This window comes from Scaptodrosophila lebanonensis, unplaced genomic scaffold, assembly GCF_003285725.1.
Source record: "Scaptodrosophila lebanonensis strain 11010-0011.00,11010-0021.00 unplaced genomic scaffold, SlebRS2 tig00000001-arrow-pilon, whole genome shotgun sequence".
Lineage (NCBI taxonomy): Eukaryota > Metazoa > Arthropoda > Insecta > Diptera > Drosophilidae > Scaptodrosophila > Scaptodrosophila lebanonensis.
In genome coordinates this window covers 23,896,701-23,918,655 of record NW_022060529.1, presented here as the reverse complement: position 1 = coordinate 23,918,655, position 21,955 = coordinate 23,896,701, and the positions used below count along the sequence as shown (strand labels likewise).

The 21,955-nt window shown below is 40.0% G+C and overlaps 1 protein-coding gene across 1 annotated transcript in view; it reads left to right on the top strand.

Annotated features, from left to right (window-relative positions):
• Positions 1-246: 246 nt before the first annotated feature.
• LOC115633876 (homeobox protein invected) overlaps positions 247-21,955 on the top strand; it is a 55,124-nt gene continuing 33,415 nt past the window's right edge. The window contains exons 1-3 of the mRNA XM_030531381.1: positions 247-1,024; positions 1,097-1,157; positions 1,215-1,827. Coding sequence (XP_030387241.1) covers positions 297-1,024; positions 1,097-1,157; positions 1,215-1,827 — 1,402 coding nt within the window. The 5' untranslated portion in view covers positions 247-296. The remainder of the gene's footprint in view (positions 1,025-1,096; positions 1,158-1,214; positions 1,828-21,955) is intronic.

Sequence of the window (21,955 nt, the reverse complement as noted above, 5' to 3'; positions counted from 1 at the left end):
ACGCGTCGCGCGCGATTATTGCCAGTATTTTTTGGCAAACAAAAACAAGAAATATAGGGACGACCGTGAATACTTTTTCGTGCAATTGAATTGTTAAATATTTGCCACATTTAACATTAAATAGTGTGCCAGTGTTTGTGTGGGTGTGCGTGTGCGTGTGCGTGTCTGTGTGTTTGTGCGGCACTTTAAATGCAGCTGCAATTGCGGCTGGCGGAATGCCGCCGGCTTCGCAGTTAGTTAAAATTCAGATAAGCGAACTTTCGGCCCGTGTGCAATTTTAAAAACTGGCCGCTTTTATGTCCACGCTGGCGAGCAGTCGACACTCGCACCCGACGCTCAATCTTGCACTGAAATCCACCAACAATACCGCGCCCGAAGTCCAGCAGAGAATGCATCCGGATTGCTTGCCCCTGCTGCCGCAGCACGGCGTCCGCAGTCCGCGCCTATGTGTCCTTAGTGGAGGAGCCACTGTAATGACCGCCATGGATGAGGCCACGCGGCGTAGCAAGAGCGCCGCCAGTGTGGAGCTGTGCACGACGGTGGAGGCAGATGAGGTAGACGATGAGTTGGAGCAGCCCGAGGAATCGGACATTGTCAATATAGTGGATAGCGAAGAGCTTCCAGTGAAGCGCAATGCGATAATGCTGGAAACGGACGTGGCTGCGGACGCGGACGACGATATGGAGGATGATGCGAGGAGCTGTTGCAGCGAGACCAGTGTTCTGTCTGTTGGCCAGGAGCAGTCCGCAGCCCAGTCCGAGGCACGCCAGCGCCAGCAGCAGCTACTAATGAACACAATATGCAGGCCGTCGGCCTTCAGCAGTGTGACTAATGCCAGCGATGCACGCTCGACCATCTCCACGGATGACGGCGGCAGTCCGGGGCTCCCCGAGCCGCCGCTGGGCATGATGCATGCGCCGGTCAGCTTTCAGGAGGAGTTTCTCCGCAAGTCACAGCTATATGCCGAGGAGCTGATGAAGCAGCAAATGCAGTTGATGGCAGCGGCGCGTCTAACGGCCGTCATGCCACTGGGCCTGCGTGGAGGACAAGGCCCGTCCACCGTGGGCGCGGCAGCGGCATCGGCGAGCCACCTCAGCGCCCTCACCAAGATGTCACAATTGCAAATGGCCGCAGCTGCCGCAGCGGCGGCGGCGGCAGCAGCGGCAGCGGCCAATGCACAACAACAACAGCAACAAACGTCAGCAATTGCACAGCCAACGGGTCAGGATGCACTGGCTCAGCTGACGGCCACGGCACTGGGGATTGCTGCGCCCTCGGCCAAGCCGCCAGGCCACTCGCATATGCCCCTGCAGCAGCTGATTGCCCACCATCCGTACAACAACATCAACAACAACAACAACAATCCGAATGATAATCTTCACGACAGCGCATTGAAGTTCAGCATTGACAACATTTTAAAGGCGGACTTCGGGTCGCGTCTGCAGCAACGTTTGGCCAATGGAGTGGCGGCTGCAGCCTCCAAAGCGCCATCAGGCAAGAAGGCTACCAAGTCACTCAACCTCGTCAACACCACGCCCAGTCTGAGCTTCTCCAGCACTCTGGCCAACATTTGCAGCAACAGCAACGACTCCAACAGCACGGCCACGAGCAGCAGCACCACAGCCGTGGACCTGGTCAAGCCGACCTCCTCCAGCTCACCTGGCCCAGCGCGAACGGCCGAAGATGGCAGCTCGTCGACGGCAACGAGCACAGCGACAACTACGGGCAGCTCCGGCTCCAACAACAACTCCAGCAACTCCAGTGGCACGCCCATGGTCTGGCCAGCGTGGGTTTACTGCACCCGCTACAGTGATCGTCCGAGCTCAGGTGAGTCCCCGTACCAGTTAAACCCAGAATTGAACCTAGCAGTTAGTGGTTTTAAAACTGCAATTTCATAATTTAATTTAATTTAATTTAATCTGAAAATAACGCTGATGTTAAAAATGGCATTTTTTTAACTTAATTAGCGTATTCATTTAAAAGTAATCTGGCACTTGAAGCGCTAGAATAAGTTTATAAATAAATAAATTAAAATTCTGAAAATTGAAAAAAGTGGAATTTTCACAATAGCGGAGTCTTTCCCTTGAATTACGAAAGTTATGCAGTCAATGAAATTTCTATTCGATTCTAAATACTCCAAATACAGAACAGAATGTTTTTCAATATTTGTAAAGGGACTAATGTTGTGAGTTGATTAGATTATGTTTCCTTGAAATTAAATAGTATACTAGTATAATGGCAGTGTAAGCTTTGACTGCAGTTAAAAAAATAGGCATATCAGAATTAAGGCGATCATAGTAAGCAGTACGTAGAATAGAAATATATATCCCCAAATTCTTAGTATTGTTGACTTTGTTTTAGCTTCGATAGAGGTAGTCACTTGAATTTAATCGATCGAGTCAACCTTGCCATATGGCCGATTTTGTGTGATTGACTGTAACAGTAACATTATTCAAAAAATAATATAATATTTATCCAGCAGACGAGTAGTAAGTAATTCCCACTCAAAAGTAAATGCTACGGCCTTGCCATGCGTCAATCACAATTGTACATATCGACTGAGCCCCCTCCCCCTCCCCAAATACTCCAGTGCTTTTAAATTTTATCGCCATTACAAGTACTTGGCTAGCTTACCAAACACAAACACTCGAAACTCTAGTCTCGACCCGTTAAGGGCCTCATAAACAGTTGTGCAAACAAACTAGCAACACCACAACCGCAGAGCCCCTACCCCGCGCACTCCCCTGGCGTCAATCTGCAGCTCATTAGTTTCCAACCACCAAAAGCCACTCACACACACACACACACACTCACACACACACACACACTGGCGTCAAAACTCACCCTCGCCCTCACCATTGCCCTCGCTGGCGTTGAAGTGTCTGCTCGAGTGGTTTTTATGCCCTTATGGCTTATGTAACATAACTTAAGCTCATTATCTGCCCGCCAGTGTGTGAGTTAGTCAGTGTGCGTGTGTGTGTGTCTCCGTGTATGTGTGTGTTGTCACACTCACCCCCTGCGTCTTTTGCCAACCAAAAAATTGTTTAACAATCATGGCACTCATGAATTTAGTTTATGCCACCGCAGGGAATTTGTAATCGTCTGCTTAATAATTTTACAAGTATGTGGCCAAAGCTCTTATGGCCTCTGATGTACTCCCATATCAGGCTGCTTCGTTCGCAGGGGTGGCTCTGAATTAGGGAGTTCCTGGGTTATTGTTTGTTTACCGTTTTCGCTGCTCGTTGTACTTGTACATGCATATATTTGATTAAAAACAAAAACAAACACTTTGATTTGATTAGCGTGCAGATTGAAGTTCCCCGTTGCTGCCAATACCTCAGAATCGGTAAAAGCTGCAGAATATTATAATTTAGAGACAAGACTTCTATTATTCTATAGTTAATCTCTTAAAATTTGATGTCAGTTCCAAATCGGACATTCCTTTCGACTCTTATATTTTTCCATTATGAAGATTTTCCAATTATACCTTAAATAAGAATATTAAAGTGGGACAAGGCAAAATTTCGAAAAAATGAAAACTTTTCAATATTCTAATGTGCAATTGCTGCTCTATATCGTTGTCAGATAAATCTCTCTATGTAGAGTAGAATTACAAGCGTATCTTTCACAAGCCAGATCCTTAGTTTTTCTGTTTTCAATTCAAACTTGATGGGCAGCATTATACAAAATTCGAATGCCGTAGTAAATATTCCCATTACAAGTCACTATATAATAAAAACAAATACAGTGAAACGTCTTTTGGCCGAACACATACCGACGCGTCGGCCACATATTGTAAGCCCAAGGGGAGTGTCCGCCTAAGAGGAACTTCAAGATTTTTTATTTTTATGCATATTTTGAGTTTTTTCTATTGAGGCGATTTAAATAAATCGATTCAGTTGTGATATTATGTGTAGGTATATCTGTAATCATTATTATCATTATTTATTTGAAAATCAATAGCCTTTTTTTATACAAAAAAGAAAAAAGTTTATAACATTAAAAAAAGAAAACAGAATTTTATATTAAAAAATATAGCAATACGGTACTAAACTTACATCACTACTGTACATAACTACTGTGGCTTATAAAACTCGGAGATTATCGATTGACTAGCGTTTTAAGATTTATTTTCGAAGGTACTTAAGGGTCTCTTGTCTCTAAATGGGTTTCCACGTTTTTAAAGTATTTAAATGCTTTATAGTCATATTTTAAAAATAGCTTTAACCTTAAATGGTGATCAATGCTGTTTGGTCTGAGCTTATTTTCTAATATTCCTTATATATTAAGATTCTTTAGATTATAATTCAGATTAATTAACAATTACATTACACTGTACAATTAAATGCATTTATATCCGAATCAGACATAATTCTCTGCCCTTTGCTTAGCAAAACGTCGATATATCTGCATTATTGTCTATAACTCTTTTTTTATTTGTAGACATTGTATAAATAAATATATATGCTTCGTGTGATTTGCTTCCTATATAGAAGTACATACGTATGTTGCCTCGAAATGTGCATGCAGTAGAAATAACGTACAAAGACTTCGTGCAAATAGACTGCGTTTCCGAATTTTTGTCAACGTGAGATAACAAAACAAATCTCTTAAACTAAAGTTAGTCGCTGAATATAACCAATTTATGACAGACTAGCCTATACCTCATAAATAAGTACATGCATTATTAGTGTAATAAATCGCAAAAATTCCGTACTTAGTTTGTCGAGCTATTTATATATTCGGGTGATTAATGCTCAATTATTAGGGCGCTCTCACATGTCCCACACATACATAGGCATGGTATATAGTGAGCAGTAAATATGGATATAGCATGTACTGCATCAGCGGCTCACTCAATCGTAACTCTTTCGGCTGGGCCGACTAAAAATGAGTGCATAAATAAATTCACTTTGTGGGTTTGTCGCGCTCACTAATTAACTTGAAACGATTTTTCTGCCATTTTTTATAAGCGCTTGCAGCTTTGTTGCTGTTGTTGTTGTTGCTGTGGCTCTTATATTTTTAAGGTGTGTTTATTGTTGTTGTTGTTGTTGTTGCTGTAGCTCTGACGTTGCCGTTGCTTTTGCTGTTGCTGTTGGGTACTCTTTTTGTTCAGTTTTATAAATTTAGCGTGACTAAAACGAGATCTCGATCGCTCGCTGTTCCATAATTTGAATGAATGTTGTAGGCGATGGCGTCAATGTTGTTGTTGTTGCTGCTGCTGGCTGTTGTTGTGCTTCTCGTTGTTGTTGCGGCTTGTGTTGTTGGTTGTTGTTGGTAAGCGCAGCTGCAACAATGATTTAGCGTGAGATTTGCCGCAGAAAAATGCCATAACAAAATAAACGTTTAAATGCACACAAATGCCGAAATAAAAGTCATAAATTTGTCGGTTTTAAATGGCCCTGGCTATGACAAGAAAAATATTAAACCTTTTTTGTATTTCATATTTTATCAAAAGGTGTTAATTTGACAAATTAATGCGCGTGCGAGTTTTCTATACGACCGTTAAGCAATTGGCCAAAAAGGCGCTCAGCGAAAAGTGACGCAAGCTGAGAACAGTCCGAAGGCCCATAGGCTACAAAATATTTGGGGGATAAATCAATTTTTGATTTACTAGCCGAGCACTTCTCACATTAGCTCGAGAAACGTGACAAGCTGGAAGAATTGAAATAAGGCGCGAGCTTAAAGCATCACATGGTGGGAATCGGCACTACACGCTAGTGACGAAAGTAAAACCTTGGCGAACAATGCAATTATCAGAATCTGACTATCAGTGTGGAGTTATGTAGTTTATAGATTATAACTGTTTTCCTTCAAAGCCAATAATTAACTTAATTCCTGATATCAATCAAATTATTTCAAAATTCTGTAACAATTCTGTTCCCTCTTGTACAGTCCAACCAAAAATGTTGCTTTTATATTCAGGAGTAGCTTAGTAGTTCTTCACACAACCCTCATGCGCCTGGTCCTTCATTAAAATGTCATTATACTCTGTACATGAAATGTACAAGAGTATATTAGGTTTGCGGGAGCTGAAAAATGTAACAGGCAGAAGGAGGCGTGGCAGACCCCACAAAGTATATATATTATTGATCAGCGTGACAAGACGAGTCGATCTAGCCCTGTCTGTCTGTCTGTCCGTCTGTCCGTCTGTCCGTCTGTCCGTCTGTCCGTCCGTATGAACACCTGGATCTCAGAGACTATAAGAGATAGAGACACCAAATTTTCCACAAAGATGCGTTATGTGTGTATTCTATACGAGTTTGTTTTATTTTTTTGATTTTCCCCCCCACTTCCCCCCTATGGGGGTTTTCCCGATTTTCCATTCGTATAATCGCCTATATCTCGGAGACTATAAGACCTAGGCACACCAAATTTTAGTCCAAGATGCCTTGTGTGAATACGCAGAAAATGTATATTTTGGAATTTCCCTCCCTCCCCCCTCTCCCCCGCAAATGCGATTTTCTCTAACTCCCGTAATTCTTGGAATTTCGAACTAAAATTTTGCAAATACCCCCAGTTAGTAATTATGTTTCCGTATGCCAAGTTTCACTGTTATAGACCGATTTACCAAGAAGTTATAGCCATAAATATATTTGCTGCTGCAGCGCTGCTCAAGCGCTGCCCGCGGTTGTTGTTGATGTTGCTGTTTGGTTGACTGCGAAAATGCTTACACAGACACGAATTGATGCGCATAGGCATACATACACTCACACAGACGCAATTGCTATGTAAATGTGCAATTATACACCCTTTACGTGAGTTCGAATACCGAGAGAGGTAAAATCGATCCAATTTTTTTTTCTTTTTTTTTTTTTTTTTATTTTCTATAATTATTGTAAACATATGTACAGAGTATTTCAAAGTCGGGACACCCGACTTTAGCTTTTTTACTTGTTTTGTATAAAAAAATATGTAATCACATGTTTAATGCAGCAAGAAGGTCTATGAGTAGGTGACCGCAAAATGTTCGAGTCAGTCGCAAGCATACAAGTATTATAAAAGTCGCCTGTGGTTAATGGAAGGCTCAAGCTTGCATCTGTGCTCGTTGGTTGATCAGAAATGTGTTGCACAAATTGATGGAACAGCTATTACAGTTGCATACTATAATAATCGGAAAATACGAGCGCCAACTATATGCGGCGGGAAGGAGAGGAAAGGTGTTGGAATTGGACATTTAAGGTTGCAAATTGTTCACCGGCATTAAGCAAGTGTGAACAAACTGCAAAAGTGAGCGAGAAAAGCGCCAGAAGGTCTGTCTGTCTGCCTGTCTTGCCCAAATTTGTTCAAACTTTACTTGGATAACCCTTGCTGATCCCAGCGCGCCGCCTATTATCGCACAAAGTCAAGAGAGTGGGCTATTTGGCACTTACCCCAGACTCGCCACATCGGGGCTCATTTAACAGTAGCTTGGCGGTGGCAACAACTACATCGATACCCACAGCGACAGCGATCGCCACTGAACTGTTAACTGTAAGTTCCAATTGGCGCAGCAACAACAAACTAGCGGCCAAGTAAATGAAGAAGAAGACAACATAAACAAACAGATTTCAATTACCCATTTGCCCCTTCGTAGTGGAGTCGGCCCATAAACATTTTGTGTTTTTCGCAGCTCTGGAAATTTCCTCGCCGAATGGCAATTTCTTGGCCGCCACTTCCACTCATTAACTGCGGCATTTTCTCAGCTTTCCACCGCATTTTCATGGCATTCATAAAAATGGAATTATTGCTTGTTACACATTCAGACGATTTTGCAATTTCGTTGCGCATTTTGGCCAACATTGATGTCGATTAGACTCGTGTGCTGCTTCACGCCCATCAGCAACTGGGAAGTCTGACATGAAGTGCTCGAAATGGGTAATTAATTGCCAAAAGATATATGCGCCAGCTTAGGTTGTTAATTATGATTTAGTGGCCATCAAGCGGCGGCCCCCACTACCCAGCTGCCCCAATGGCGACGGATCTGTGGCATGCCCCATTCGATGCGTGCTCGCTCTGATGCGTCAATGCAATAAGTGGCGCCTGCGGCAAGTAAGCAAATTCATTTGGGCGCAGCAAGTTGTTGCATTTAATTCTACAACTCATTGGATTCTTGCTGCTATTGCTGCCCCAATTGGTCAAGTGGCGCTACTCCAAGTACACGACTCAGACCAAAGCCGTTCCAAATGCTAAATATGGTCCAGACAAAGGCACAGAAAAAGGGGAAAAACTACTGAGAACACAATTATTGAACGAATATCCCCACAGTCTCCACATAAGGCTGCGATGTTATGGCTTAGTAACCAAAGGAAAATACTTTTGTGTCTCGATTATTTTTATGACAGCAGTTCGTGAACTTTGTTTCCACGCGCGCCACTTGTTGTTGTTGTCAAGAACAAGAAATCAAATGTATTCCCATGGAGCTTGCCGGTTCCTGAACTACGAGTATCCTGTATCCCCAAAGAGGCAATTAATTAATTGTAAATAATTTGAAGTTCGAGATCTGGGATTGGGATCTGGAATATTTCAATGAGCTAGTAGGAATCTCACAATGTGAGTTCCTTCCTTGAGTAGGTACTCGGTTTGAATTACGCCGCAACTAATATGACTATACTTCTTATTCTGTTTTTACACGGTAGATTGGTTCCAGAAAAAGTTGTGTAAAAAAATCGTTTAAAAATTTGAATCGTGCTAAATGGAATTAAGTCGTGCAACCATATATAACATTTTACATTTTCAAATCGTGTTAAATCAAAACAGTATCAAAAAAGACCGTGCAAAAACAGAATTAGGTGCACATATATGACTGTGCACTAGAGAATTTTATACTCTACAGCTTTGTTATAAATGTAAATTTAATTCAAGTCATAGGAAGATACGAGATACGCGAGTAGTCCCGATTTTCGTTTCCTTTGACCTTGAATGTGTTAAGACGCGGGCACGATATTATATGAGACTTTTGGGACAACATATAGAACGCCTAAACAAAGGTGTATACCAATTTTCATTTCATTATCTCAAATTCCGAGGTGACATGGGCTATCATGACCAGTTAGAGTAAAAATTGTCAAAGTTACAATAATATTTTATAATTGTCCAACCTGTGACAGATCTTAAATAAAAGAATAAGATTTGGGATTTGTTTTTTATAAATTCGTAATTTCAAGGTTCGGCTAACGGTGTTCTTTAGGGGCCCTCTCAAGTTCCTACAGTAAAGCAATAATACACTACACCTAATTCTGTTTTTACACAGTAGATTGGTTCCAGAAACAACCGTGTAAAAAAAGACAGTGTTCATCTGCAAAAATAGGTGATTGGTTACTTATCTCTAAAGCAATATATATGAAATTTTAAATTTTCAAACCGTGTTATATCAAAATCGTGTAAAAAAAGACGTGTAAATACAGAATGAGGTGATTTCATATTGAAATTCCCCTTTGAAAGATAGTTGCAATTAATAAGTAGTTCGATGAACTGTAAGCAAAAATTGTGCTTAAGTTAAACAATGTTATTCCTTTTCGTTTGGTCAAATGCAGTCACAAGAATTAAATAAATAAATTTGAAACCAATTTGAATTAGATTGAAATCAAAATATATTTTTACCATATTAGACCATAATTTCCCAAACTAAAACACTTCCTTTCTTACAGTAATATGTACTTGTTTCTCTCGCCATTCAGGTATAGGGTAGTTAGTCGAAGTGGCCGTAAAATAAAGTTAGAAAATAGAGTCACGTGTTGTTGGCAATTTGCGCTTAGAACGAAACAATTTGGCCCCCATAAATATAGTAATAACGAGAACAGCAACAATAGCAAAAGCCAAGAACATGTTTATGACCCAAATGCATCATAAATATTTGAAGCTGTCACGTCATATGATAATCAAGTCAGAGTCGGCAGCTCCAAGAAGACAGAGGTGCGTTCAAATTGAGCCATTGAGTTGCACAAATAACTTCCCGGCCTTGCAGCTGATGTTGTTGCTGCTGTTGTTGTTGTTGTTGTTGTTGGTGCTGCTGCTGTTATTAAAAGGAAAGTGTGCGCATTTCCTGCAGAGTGGCGAACAACGAACAACACTCATATAAGAGCGTTGCAAACTATTTGCAACACTTTAAGGAAGTTGCCACATGTTATGCAAAAACTTTTGTACTCTTGCACCTACAACTGCAGCAGCAACTGCAGCAGCAACTGTAGCAGCAGCAACAAGAAGTAAAGTAGCAACAACTATTGCCGTTTTTGCCACTGCACGCATAACTCAGAGCTTGTCGGGAGTCATGGCAATCAGCGAAGCGATTTATGAAGTGACAAAAATTAATTTCAACTGTTAAGTTATCGCGCGACAACAGCAACAGCAACAGCAGCAGCAACATGAGCATAAGTATAAGTTGCCCCAACTACTATAGTATGAGGCAGCGCCTTAAAAGGCACGCCTTCTCCAGCAGTGGCTGTGCCTGTGCCTGTGCTTGTGTGGCTACCATGTGCCTGGGTCTGGGCCTGGCAATAAAACAGTCGGACCTGCTCCGGTCCGTGTCCGGGCCATGGCCAAAATGAGACAATATCAGTGGCCAGCAGCGGCGGCAAAAATGTCGTTTAAACTGTGTTGACCGCATTTGGTTAATGCGGCTGCTGTTTATGTTTCGACTATTGCTGTCGTCACAGTTGTTGTTGTTGTTGTTGCTGTTATTGGTGTTGTTGGTCGGTCGTTAATATGGCCTGAAATTGGTGCGGCTTGCGTGCTTAATTGTGAGTGTTGCTCTGGCTAATGGATCGATGGGCACTCTCAAGTTAATTGCAGACACAATCGCAAGCGATCCAACCAACAACTAGACGTATTCACACCCATTCAGAACGAACTGAACAAAAGGGCCCCACATGTCCAATATACAAGTACATATATTCATATTCGTATATAGCAGTATTGTGCGTGTGTATTTCTTTTAGCCTAAAAAGAGTTTCAATTTCAGACAAGCAGCTTCAAATTGATTTCATGCTTACACCCATACATATGCATATACTATATTTATTTATTTATATGTATGTATGTAAAACAGAAAGCTCAAGCTTAGCGCTGACGCGGACCACCCAAAATGTTAACGCCAAGAAGAATGTGACCATGCGGTGCCGTTTCGAGCGAAACTCAAGACAAGCGCAAAAGACAAGTTTCCGCATTTGGTTTCACAATAAAAATCACTTTTATAACTTCATTTGTGTTAATTTGGACAACGAGCCAGCGAGCCAGCGAGCCAGAGCGGAGAAAACCCGAAAGCCAAGCGACCGCATTCGACTCCAATTCCAATTCCAATTCAAATTCAATTCGATGCGAACGCGAACGCGAACGATCGAAATGTTTTATGGCTTGGCGGCATATTTACAACTGTCAAAATATTTTCTACACGCAAATGACTTCATTCATTAATACACACACACACACAGAAAATATTCATAATAATAATGAAGCAAGGGCAGGTACGTACGTACATACATACATATGTATATCCCTATACATATGTACACAAGTAAGTAAGTGGTATTATGGTGTTATGGGGGCTCTGGCACATGATCGATGTTTGGCACGAGCGCAGTGCAGGGGCGGTTCAGGCAAAGCGACTTGCAATCAATTGGGGCTGTGGCTTATTGATTTAAGTGTGACGTTGACTGAACAGATTGACTGACTGACTGACAAACTGACTGACTGACTGACTGACTCACTGTCTCTGGTGGAGAACGAAAAGCATAAATATGCATCAGCAACAGACAGCAGACGGAACGCAAGGAAACAAACAAATAAACAAATAATTATAATAAGCCTCATTATAGTTGCAGACATCGTTAAAAAGTCAGCAAATGCCATGGCTATAGGTGTACAACAACAACAACAACCACAACAGCAACAGCAACAGAGGCAGCAACAAGAATTTATCGAAATCTAATTAAGCTTGACAGCAGCCACAATTCCAACGTTCATTCGTCGATTGTTAATCGTTTATTTATTACGCACATATGCACATTTAAATATGTAGTTGTGTGTGTGTGTGTGTGTGTGTGTGTAGTTTATATGACACTCGTATTAAATCTCCACACAGTTCAGCTAATAATGAGCTTTAAACTCTCGTTAAGCAACGCCAGAAACTGTCAGTCGGCACACCCAGCGGTTTCTCAATTGATTTGTTGCCTGCATCGAGTGGAGCTTGTTGAAATACTCGTACATACATACGATACTTGTATATATGTACATATATGAATACCATTTGATATCATTATACAATTATGACAATCTACACACTATACACCGAGCTTTGCTGCAAGTAGCTAATCAGAGTGTTGGGCTCGCATCACCCATTTAAATGAAATGTTCAAATTATGAAAATGAAATGAGAAATAACTGAAGACAATTAATGTTCGGCCGAAAATAAAACATTAGAATAAGTATAAAAATGTTAAATTTTTATGTAAATAAATTTATGTATATAATGCATATACTCGTACTATAATATATACTGTTTCAGTTGAAATTAAAACATTTTATTGGTATGAACTGTAGCCTGCTTATTTGCGATCGACAAAATAACAACACTGATTGTTTGTTCGTTTACTACAAATTAAAACTTCTGTTGTGTTTAGATTAAATTTAACCCAAACATTTTTTTAGTACATACTTATGTGTAGGTGTACCTATATGTACACTCGCCTCATAATAATGATTACACCTAATTCTGTTTTTACACGGTTTTGATTTAACACGACTTTATTCCATTTAACACGAATCATTTTGCATATGATCAATTTCTTTTTTTACACGGTTTTTACACGACTTTTTTAGGAACCAATCTTTCGTGTAAAAACATAATTACGTGATTGAAAGATTATTATTAATTCATGTTAACCCAAAGTTAAGACGAGTAAGATAACATGTTGGTAGCCATGACTGTCATGGGAATGATGGGAACCTTGTTATGAATTCTATATCATCTAAATTAGGACTAGAGATAAGGGATATGGCATATAAATTGTCAACGAAACTATATAGGGATCAATAGTATATACTATTCGGATCGAAGACTATCTGTTACATATATTTGAACAGGGTCACAAAATTAAGCAACTACAGTAGCAACTATTTGACGAACATTTTGTCATTATACGAGTATGTAGGTAAAAATTTATGTTTCAGATAAATCTTTAATTGGAGTATTGCCAGTAATAAGCTATAAAGCATTCGTTTCTTCTGACTTGTCGAGGAGTACTTTGAGTCTTTCAACACGCGCTGGTGACACTTTTCGAAGTTGATGCCGTCATAAAGCTGGAGTAGGGCGCTCCGATAGTGGAACGGATTATGCGATTCTGTCTGTGTGCGGTATGCGGTGTGCGGTGTGGGGTGTGGGGTGTGGGAGAGGCGTCTTTCCATCACGACGGCGATATCTGGATCGGGATTCGGTGTCAGTGCGTGTGTGGTCAGCCGCATTTGTCAGGTTTAATTGGGAAGTAGGCTGGGACTGGGGGCATGGATTTGCTTTTGAGGCTCGATTCACTTTTGTTGTCTTGTGCATGGCCACAAGAGGGCGGGCTGTGCTTGGCGCGCTTATTGTTTGTTTATTACTTGTTTCGCTTTAATTACTTTTTCGTGATGATCATGTGGATCATTGCCCACAGTCGGCTAAAACCGATAGTCACACTTATTGGAATTACTGCTTCATTATCATGAGAAATGATTTCGAAATGCGTCTCGGCCCTGCCGCGCAGTCGAAGAGCCGAAGTGATGGCGAGCAGTATTTGAGTTGGCCAACTCATAATAACTTGACACTTGAGTGCTCTCCAAAAGTCTTCAGCTGTGTTTCTGGCCCGACTTTAGCTGAGTTGAGTGAGTGTTGTTGTTGTTGTTGTTGTTGCTGCTGCCAGCAAATTCAAATCAGCTAAAATTAGTGAGAAACAAAGCAGTGACCAGATCGTCGGAGCGTCGGATCGCCGGATCGCCGGAATCTGGCTACCCGTGGGCCTATCGAAACGGGTTCAAAAGTGTTGTTAAACGTTCATGTTTCGCTTGTTGTTGGTGCTGTGGCTGCGATCTGCTGTTAACAATGTTGCCATCATGTGGTAAGTGCTGTGTAAATAAGCATTTTGTAGAGCACGATAATTGAGAGATTCTAAGTTTCTTGGAAACTGAAATATACGCATGTCTGCCTATGGAGAATAATGGCAGAAGTGGGCGCCATTTACCAAGCGAGATCTGTCTCGGATCGGGGGCTCTTCAATTGCCCATTGCAGCGGCAAATGGCAATGCACTTGGACTCGAACATTTTAAATTGGAAAATCGATACTGTACTGACACAGAAGAATGAAAGTTCTCTATCATCATCTGACGTTTATTGTGATATTGCTGTTTACCTGAAAATTCCATTCTTGTACAAAGTGTGTTCAGGTTAAACTTTGTTTGAAAGCACTCTTTAAAGCTCATATCTATGCAACGGTATTGAAATTTTTAAATTACATCACGAAATTCGAAGAATTATTCCATATAGTGTGATTATTTTACACTGATCTAACCGAGATTTGTCCGTTTTTTGAGCTTGTCGCCAATAAATACAAAATACAAAAATGGAATGCTAGAACCGTGTGAGTTTGATTCTGAAGGATATCCTGGCTATTATTAATGCAAGTGTGGAAACTTCTGGCAGAAAAAAAAAATGACACAGATTAGAGATTACATTTATAGCTACGTTTATTACATTTTGATCGTAAGAACCTATTACTGTCTAACTAATAACTGTAACTAGTAACACATTTATCCTTGGGACAGAGAGTAAATAAATTTGTCATCAGTGAAATTTCTTCTTCATTATGCTTTTGACTTGGTCTGCTTACTGGCACGGGAGCTTAAAAGAAGTCTAGTATAATACCAATACCTAAATAAGTCCATATTGAATTTTCTGTGTGTGTGAGAATTTCACGACCAGATAGAAATCATCCATTTTCAATGCAACCAAAACTGAGCTCGTTACCGCCTTGTCAGCCTTAACTAATTGCAGTCCAAAGAGAGCAGCGGCAACAACAACAACTACTTCTACTCCTGGCTAATAGATATTGTCTGTGCGCACTGGTGCGACTGCTGCTCATAATGTCAACCCGCGATAATCCCGCTGATGACTCAAGCAAGCAAGGGGCAGGAGCTCTATCCGGAGGCAGGCTACGCAGAGCCAGCAACATAAGAAAGCGGAGGCAGCAGCCCAGACATACATATATACATAGGTACGAATGGGAGACAAACGACTCACAGAGCGGCAGCGCCAATAAGGCTATCAACTTTTGTCTAACTTTGATCTATATGCGCAACTAAGGCAGCCCATCAACAACAGCAACAACAGCAACAACAAAAACAACAGCAACAACAACAGAAGTCAGCAAGCCTTTGCATAATAAAATTAAGTCAGTATAGTATTTTCGCAGGCGGAGAAAAGCCCGATGTTGAAACTGAGACTGCATTTTGTACATGCATACATATGTGTGTGTGTGCCTGTGTGTCTGTGTGTAGTTGTAGCTATAGATGTTGCTTGGCCCGTCGTGGTTGCTGTTGTTGTTGTTCTTTAGCTGCTGCCGCTGACTTGGACCACCCAAGTTGACAGCGAACACGAACAACGCTTAAGCTTGTCCTGCGCATTGCATGTGTCTGCGTATACTATATATGAGTGTAAGTATACATACATACATACATATATGTACATATGTGTGTTGTTGTGTTGCCAACAGGCACTCTAATAAAGCTCGAATGTAGCCAGCGGACTTGGCCAACGACCAGTACATACAAATAAATTTTATTAAGCAGTTAGAAACGAGCATTAATGAAATGCAGTACGCGCCGACTTCGATGGCAATGGCAACAACAACAACAACAACAACAACAAAAGCAAAGCAAAAGCAACAGGCAACAGCAACAACAACAACAACAACGATGACTCTGATCCAACTGCGATAGCTGCGTATGATGATCTGACTCAGAGTCAGACTCAGAGTCAGAGTCAGACTCAACAACAGAGTCCGAATATGCATCTGCCTGACTGCTGCAACACCCTACATACTACATGGTGGCATATACGACTATGTACATACCATACGATTGGTTCAGTTTACCAAACAAAAAGAAATAATTACTACCAGTAGTGACACATTTAAGGCTGTTAAAACCAGGGACTGTAATCATTATAATAAGTGTTATTGTAAAAATAACAAAATAATGATTATTTTTAAGATTTATTCATTCGCTCATAATATAATGATTAATTTGAAAAATAATGATTATTGGATGAGTTGTAAAGTATTACATTTTGAGAGAATGAATACAAATTAAAATGTTTAGATCATGGTGAAAATGCACAGATAAACCTAAAAAAAATGATATTGGTAAATTCCTCGCTCTCTGAAAGTTACTAAAAGTGAATAATTTTTTCGTTAAAAAAAAAAATAGTGATAATCAAACTGGTTAAAACAAACAGTTTTGAAATCTGTTTTAACATTTGTCTCTAAATCAAACCTTATATTAATTTTAAAATGTTGCCAAAATAAACTATGCCACAACGCACAGCTATAAACATATATCAAATGATTCAGATATTAAATTTTAAAATATTAAATTTTAAAATAAACAAAAGAAAACTATTAAGAACTTTAAACTTAAAACGACTAAAACATGTCTATTTAAAAATATGAACAAAGTCAAACCCACCTATAAATATGCAAGATCAGAATTTTACAAGCAATTTATTTTACATAATGCTGACTTAGTTGGTGATGAAGTTATGGTTGATTCTTCATTTTGATAATCAACTGGAACAATATACAGCACTACGATACAGTAGGATGTCTGTATCAGTATTCCGAAAGCTCCAACTCTGAATTTAGATTATTTTGATTATTCCATCTACTTACGTATAGCATATAGTGCCCCTATCCTTCACTCTGCGTTACATCTAAAGCATCCATTAATTCCATAGGGATGGTAATGAGCTGCGTAATTAGTCCTCCGTACTTTTGTTCAACTATCTAATCGAATCGCTATCGACTTGTCTCGGAAGATTATCTGAGTCAGTTCGAAAGACGCCTCGGAACAATGTTTTAATGCGATACCTATATATATACATATAAATTAGTGGGAGGAGCCATGATTCAAACGGACAGAGTCACAGATGGTTATGCTGATCAAGGTCTTTGGCTGTGAATCGGCAAAAAGATTTCTGGGTTTCTCCAGAAACTGCTTATATATATATATATATATATATATATATATATATATATATATATATATATATATATATATATAGATATATATATATATATATATATATATATATATATATATATATATATATATATATATATATATATATATATATATAACACACATTATGTAACACACAAAAGGAGGTGAAGCAGACACCGATAAATAATTAATATTCTCGATCAGGACGACGGGAGAAGTTGATATGACCGTTTTGTCCGTCTGTCCATCTGTTCGTCTCTATGAGCGCAAGGATATAAGAGGTAGAATAGCCATACATCGTATCCAAATAACTTTAAACCCCAGAAATTTCAATTTAACTCCCGTAATTATTGTTGTCGACATTGTTGTTGATTTGCCTGTACTCTGTACTGCAAATAGATATACATACATAAATTAGATGCAACCCCGATATAAAATTGTGCTTTTAAATGTGAACATAATAAACATTTATCTGTTTGAACGTGTTATATATTTTTTATTATATTCTAATTTCAACAAGAAAGGAATGCTAAAGTCGAGCAGGCTCAACTCTTAAATACCCTGTACCACCCCACAAAAAAATTTATATCAAAAATTTAATTAATTTAATTAATTCATGAAATTAAATATAAAATATTCCATACATACATTTACATTTACAAACAATCAGAATTCTCGGGCTCAGGAGAATCGGGAAACCAAGTTTGGTTATTCTAGCTCTTATACTTTCTGAGATCCTTGCGTTCATACAGAACGCTATATCGACTCGGCTTGTCATCCTGATCACGAATATATATACTTTGTGGTGTCTGCCACGCCTCCTCCTGTGTGTTCCATGTACACTCGCGCCAAAAAAGGGTATACAAATGAAGTTGCAATAATTGTTTATTTATTTTTTTGGATTTAAATTATTTTAAAATCTATTTTTTGGGTACAGTGGGCTTAAAAGGGCTGAGGCCACTGCACACTACAGTTCCATGCTTGTTTTTGGGTACACTTTTGCAATTGGTTTTCAAGTCATTAGACACTTGATTTTTGAACTAAACACTGCTTTTTCATTAGACAAGAAGGTATTGACGAAGTAGAAATAATATTTTGACTAAAGAAGATTTAATTCGATTATTAAAACAAATCATATTTTTAGAAATTAAATAATATAATTATCTCAGAGAAATTAATTTTCCAAATAGTTTTCATTTTCCTGGTTTGGACAAATGGCAGCTTAAGTTTACGATGCAAATACTATAATGTAGCAACAGGGTAAAGGTATATGGGTAAGGGTATGTGGGAAGGGTATGTGGGTAAGGGTATTGAAACTTCCTCAAAGTCGAAGAGATGATGTTCTTCTCGTGCTGTTGTCGGTATGGCTCCTACGAGTATGCTGTCCAGTGTCAGTCAAAGAGACGGACAGCGGATAGCGCAGAGATGTTCGTGTTTAGGCGTACTTTTGTGGCAGTAGCTCTGGACCCTGGCATTTGTTGTCAGTGTGCGCTGCTCAGAGATCTGCGCAAGATCGAGGCAGCAGGCAAAGGAAGCACAACGAATACTGGGCCTGTTTACATTTTTGTTGCCCGCGTGCGACTCAATTTGCTATGTTTGTTGTCCTTGCCTCTGCCACCGATCGATTACTGATACTATAATATACTACACTATATGTATGTATGTGTGTATATAGTATAGGTATGCCAGCTCCCAGTGTCGTCCCGAGTCGAGTCTCCGAAGTCGTTGCGATCGTGCCCGCGGCCTGTTGGGGCTTCATTGCGATTTATGTGCGTAATAATTGTGACAATCAGAACGACTGACTGTCGCTGACATATGATGATGATCGTCATCAGGGGCAACAACAACGACATCTCGACTGGCCGTCCGTTTGGACTCATATAAAGTAATTAGATGGCATTTCCTTATGCATTCATCATACACTTATAAATCATTTGCGCTGGCCGCGTGCTCATTAGTGGGCTTCCTTCAATATCGGCGCCAGCTTCCGTGCCTCGTCCCATCGCCATGTGCGGCTTATTAGCGCTAAATTATAACACTCAGCAGCAGTAGTTGCTGGGCCCACTATTGAGGCTCTATGCATGCATACATACATAGATATGTGATTACAATTGAGGCTGAGCCCCCCAAGTGTCGATTTAACTGCCAGCTTGCCTAACTGCCTTCCAATGGTGCTCGAGTTTGATTTTCGGACTCGTTTTTATTTCTTATTTCTTCTCAAAACGGTGTCAATAAGATTGATGGCTTGAAGCTTTGCAGCTGATCGTGCGCAATCGTATTGACCGAACCACACACACACACACACACACACGCACACAAACACAGTTACATGTGTACCTCTCTCATAGATCGTTGCATTCGGAACTGGCTCAGCTTTGGGAGCTTGTGTCTTTGACGCGTCACTTTTGTCGTCAGTGTTTGTGGCCTGGCAATTGCCTTTGTGTGTTTATGTGTGAGAGTGTGTGTGTGTGTGTGTGTGCGCCTACCACTTAACTTTGGTGTCAGTCAGCTTGAGGGGCCGGTCGGCGGTCCAAGCAGCACAAAACGACGACGTCAACGTCGACGTCGACATCGACGATGACGATGACGATGACGCTGACGACCACACACGTTGCAAATGTTGATTGCTGACTTGACTGACACTTTTTGATAAGTTGATTAAAATGTTTTTATTTTTGTTTCTGTCTCTTACGTATTTTGTTGTTGTTTCTCTGTGCTTCAATTGAGACTACGAGTATATACTCGTGTATGTATGTGTTCCCAGTCGAGTGCATTGACATTGAGCCGATTTGATTGAGGGGAACATAGTGATTGTTGCATTTAATGTAATTGTTTGTGCTGTTATGAGCCGGGGAATGGCCTAAACGGGCTCATGCAGCCATTAGGTATCCTAAATTCCTATTCCATGAATCATGATCGAGATTGAAAAGCTCAACCAATTACTAGTCGCTCCATGATTCACGATCTTGGCCATAACTTTAGCAATTTTAGATTTAGGGCAGATCTAGTACCTCTCGAGTCTAGACATCAATCAGCACTGCGCATGCTCACATGCTTTCCTTCCCAGAACTGTTGAGTCCGACTAATTAACGCCAAATGCGTTGCCGCTGTCTCAACAATTAGGGCGGCGGCGGCAATTGGCGGTGCTTTTGGAGTGGGGCTGCCGACTCTATCTATGGCTTATTTCCAATTGCTTAATTAGAAGCTATTGTGGTTGTTATGATCGTTTTATTTGTTTATTTTCCTAACCGATTTATTGCCTGTTGGTCTGTTGTCACTAATTCGTTGCTTTTCTTTCTTGTTTGTGTCTCTTGCAGGTAATTGGCGCACGCGCACGCTTCGCTTCTGTTTCTGCTTCTGCTTCTGTTCACTTTTATTTATTTATTTAATTGTTTGTCGTCGAGCCTTCAACTTCAATTAATTGTGCACAGCCCAGGCAACAATTTATTTATACAGACAGCAACAAAACCAAAACCAAATCCAAGCTCAAAACACAACCGCAATACTTGAAAGCCCCCAAGCACCCGGCCCGATGGTGGGGCACATAAGTAAGTCAGTCAATAAATAGCGATTGTTGTTATTGTTGCTGTTGTTGCAACGATTTAATTGCCATTTTAAAGGTTAAATTATTTTGTAGCTTATGAACATTTTTGGTATTGATTAATTGTTGTAAGCCTTTTTTTGCTTTTGTTTGTTAGTATTCCACCAAATTGGATATCGTTTATTTGTGCAGCTATAAAAAGAGCGATAAGTCGTGTAAACACGAGTAGTGGCATGAAAAGGTTATGGCTATGAAACAAACCAAATGAGCCATAAATACTCTTACATACATACATATGTACATACATACATACTATATATGTACATATGTATAGTACGTATGTACATAAGCAAGCTGCGTGTAAAGCGATATTTTTTTATTGTAATAATTGACAATATAATAATCTAGAGAAATAAAGTACATCGTGTTTCCATAACTATATACAAATAAATAAATTATACGGCGACTGTGTTATCCTCCTGCAGGATTACTTTGTTTTTTCTATAAGTTATAATTTTGCAGTCGGTAGCAAAATTATTTGATAAGCTTGTAGCATCATTGGGGTATCCATGTCAGAAACAAGAAACAAAGACCCAAAATCTTGTGTGTAAAGCAAGTGCAAAGTTGAGCTTTTATTGGCTGTTTAACATGTTTCTGGACAAATCGGTGGGGTCCAAAATCCCCAAATAGGTGTTTCCTAGGAAAACGCATCACTTCAGTTACGATATATAAGTATGTATTCTGATTTCCCATTCGAATGTTTTTCAAATTGCTTTTCAACAGCATTTGTTTTCCCAATGTGTTCGCCATTTCACATTTTTTGCACATGCATTTTCTCGGTTAGGCAGCCCCCTTCTTTGACGTAAAGATAGCAAAAGAGTCCTGGAAAATGTGGCAAAGGCCTTTTTAGTATTCTTACGGTCTAAAAGATCATAGAGGTTTTTTATATTTTTTAAACTCTCTTTTGATTATACTCGTACTTCGGTAGACCTTTTCATAAATCAGAGAATCACCTGTATCATTGGCAAAGGTTGCTCTTAAGGTTACCTAACTGTATAAGGTATTATGCAAGAACATGTTGTTGACAACGGCGAGACTGTTCAATTAATGCCGTGCGGAGAACAAAAACGGAAGCCCCAACAATTGCTCTCCAATCACAAGAATGTTGTAGTCCATTAACAAGTTGTCCCC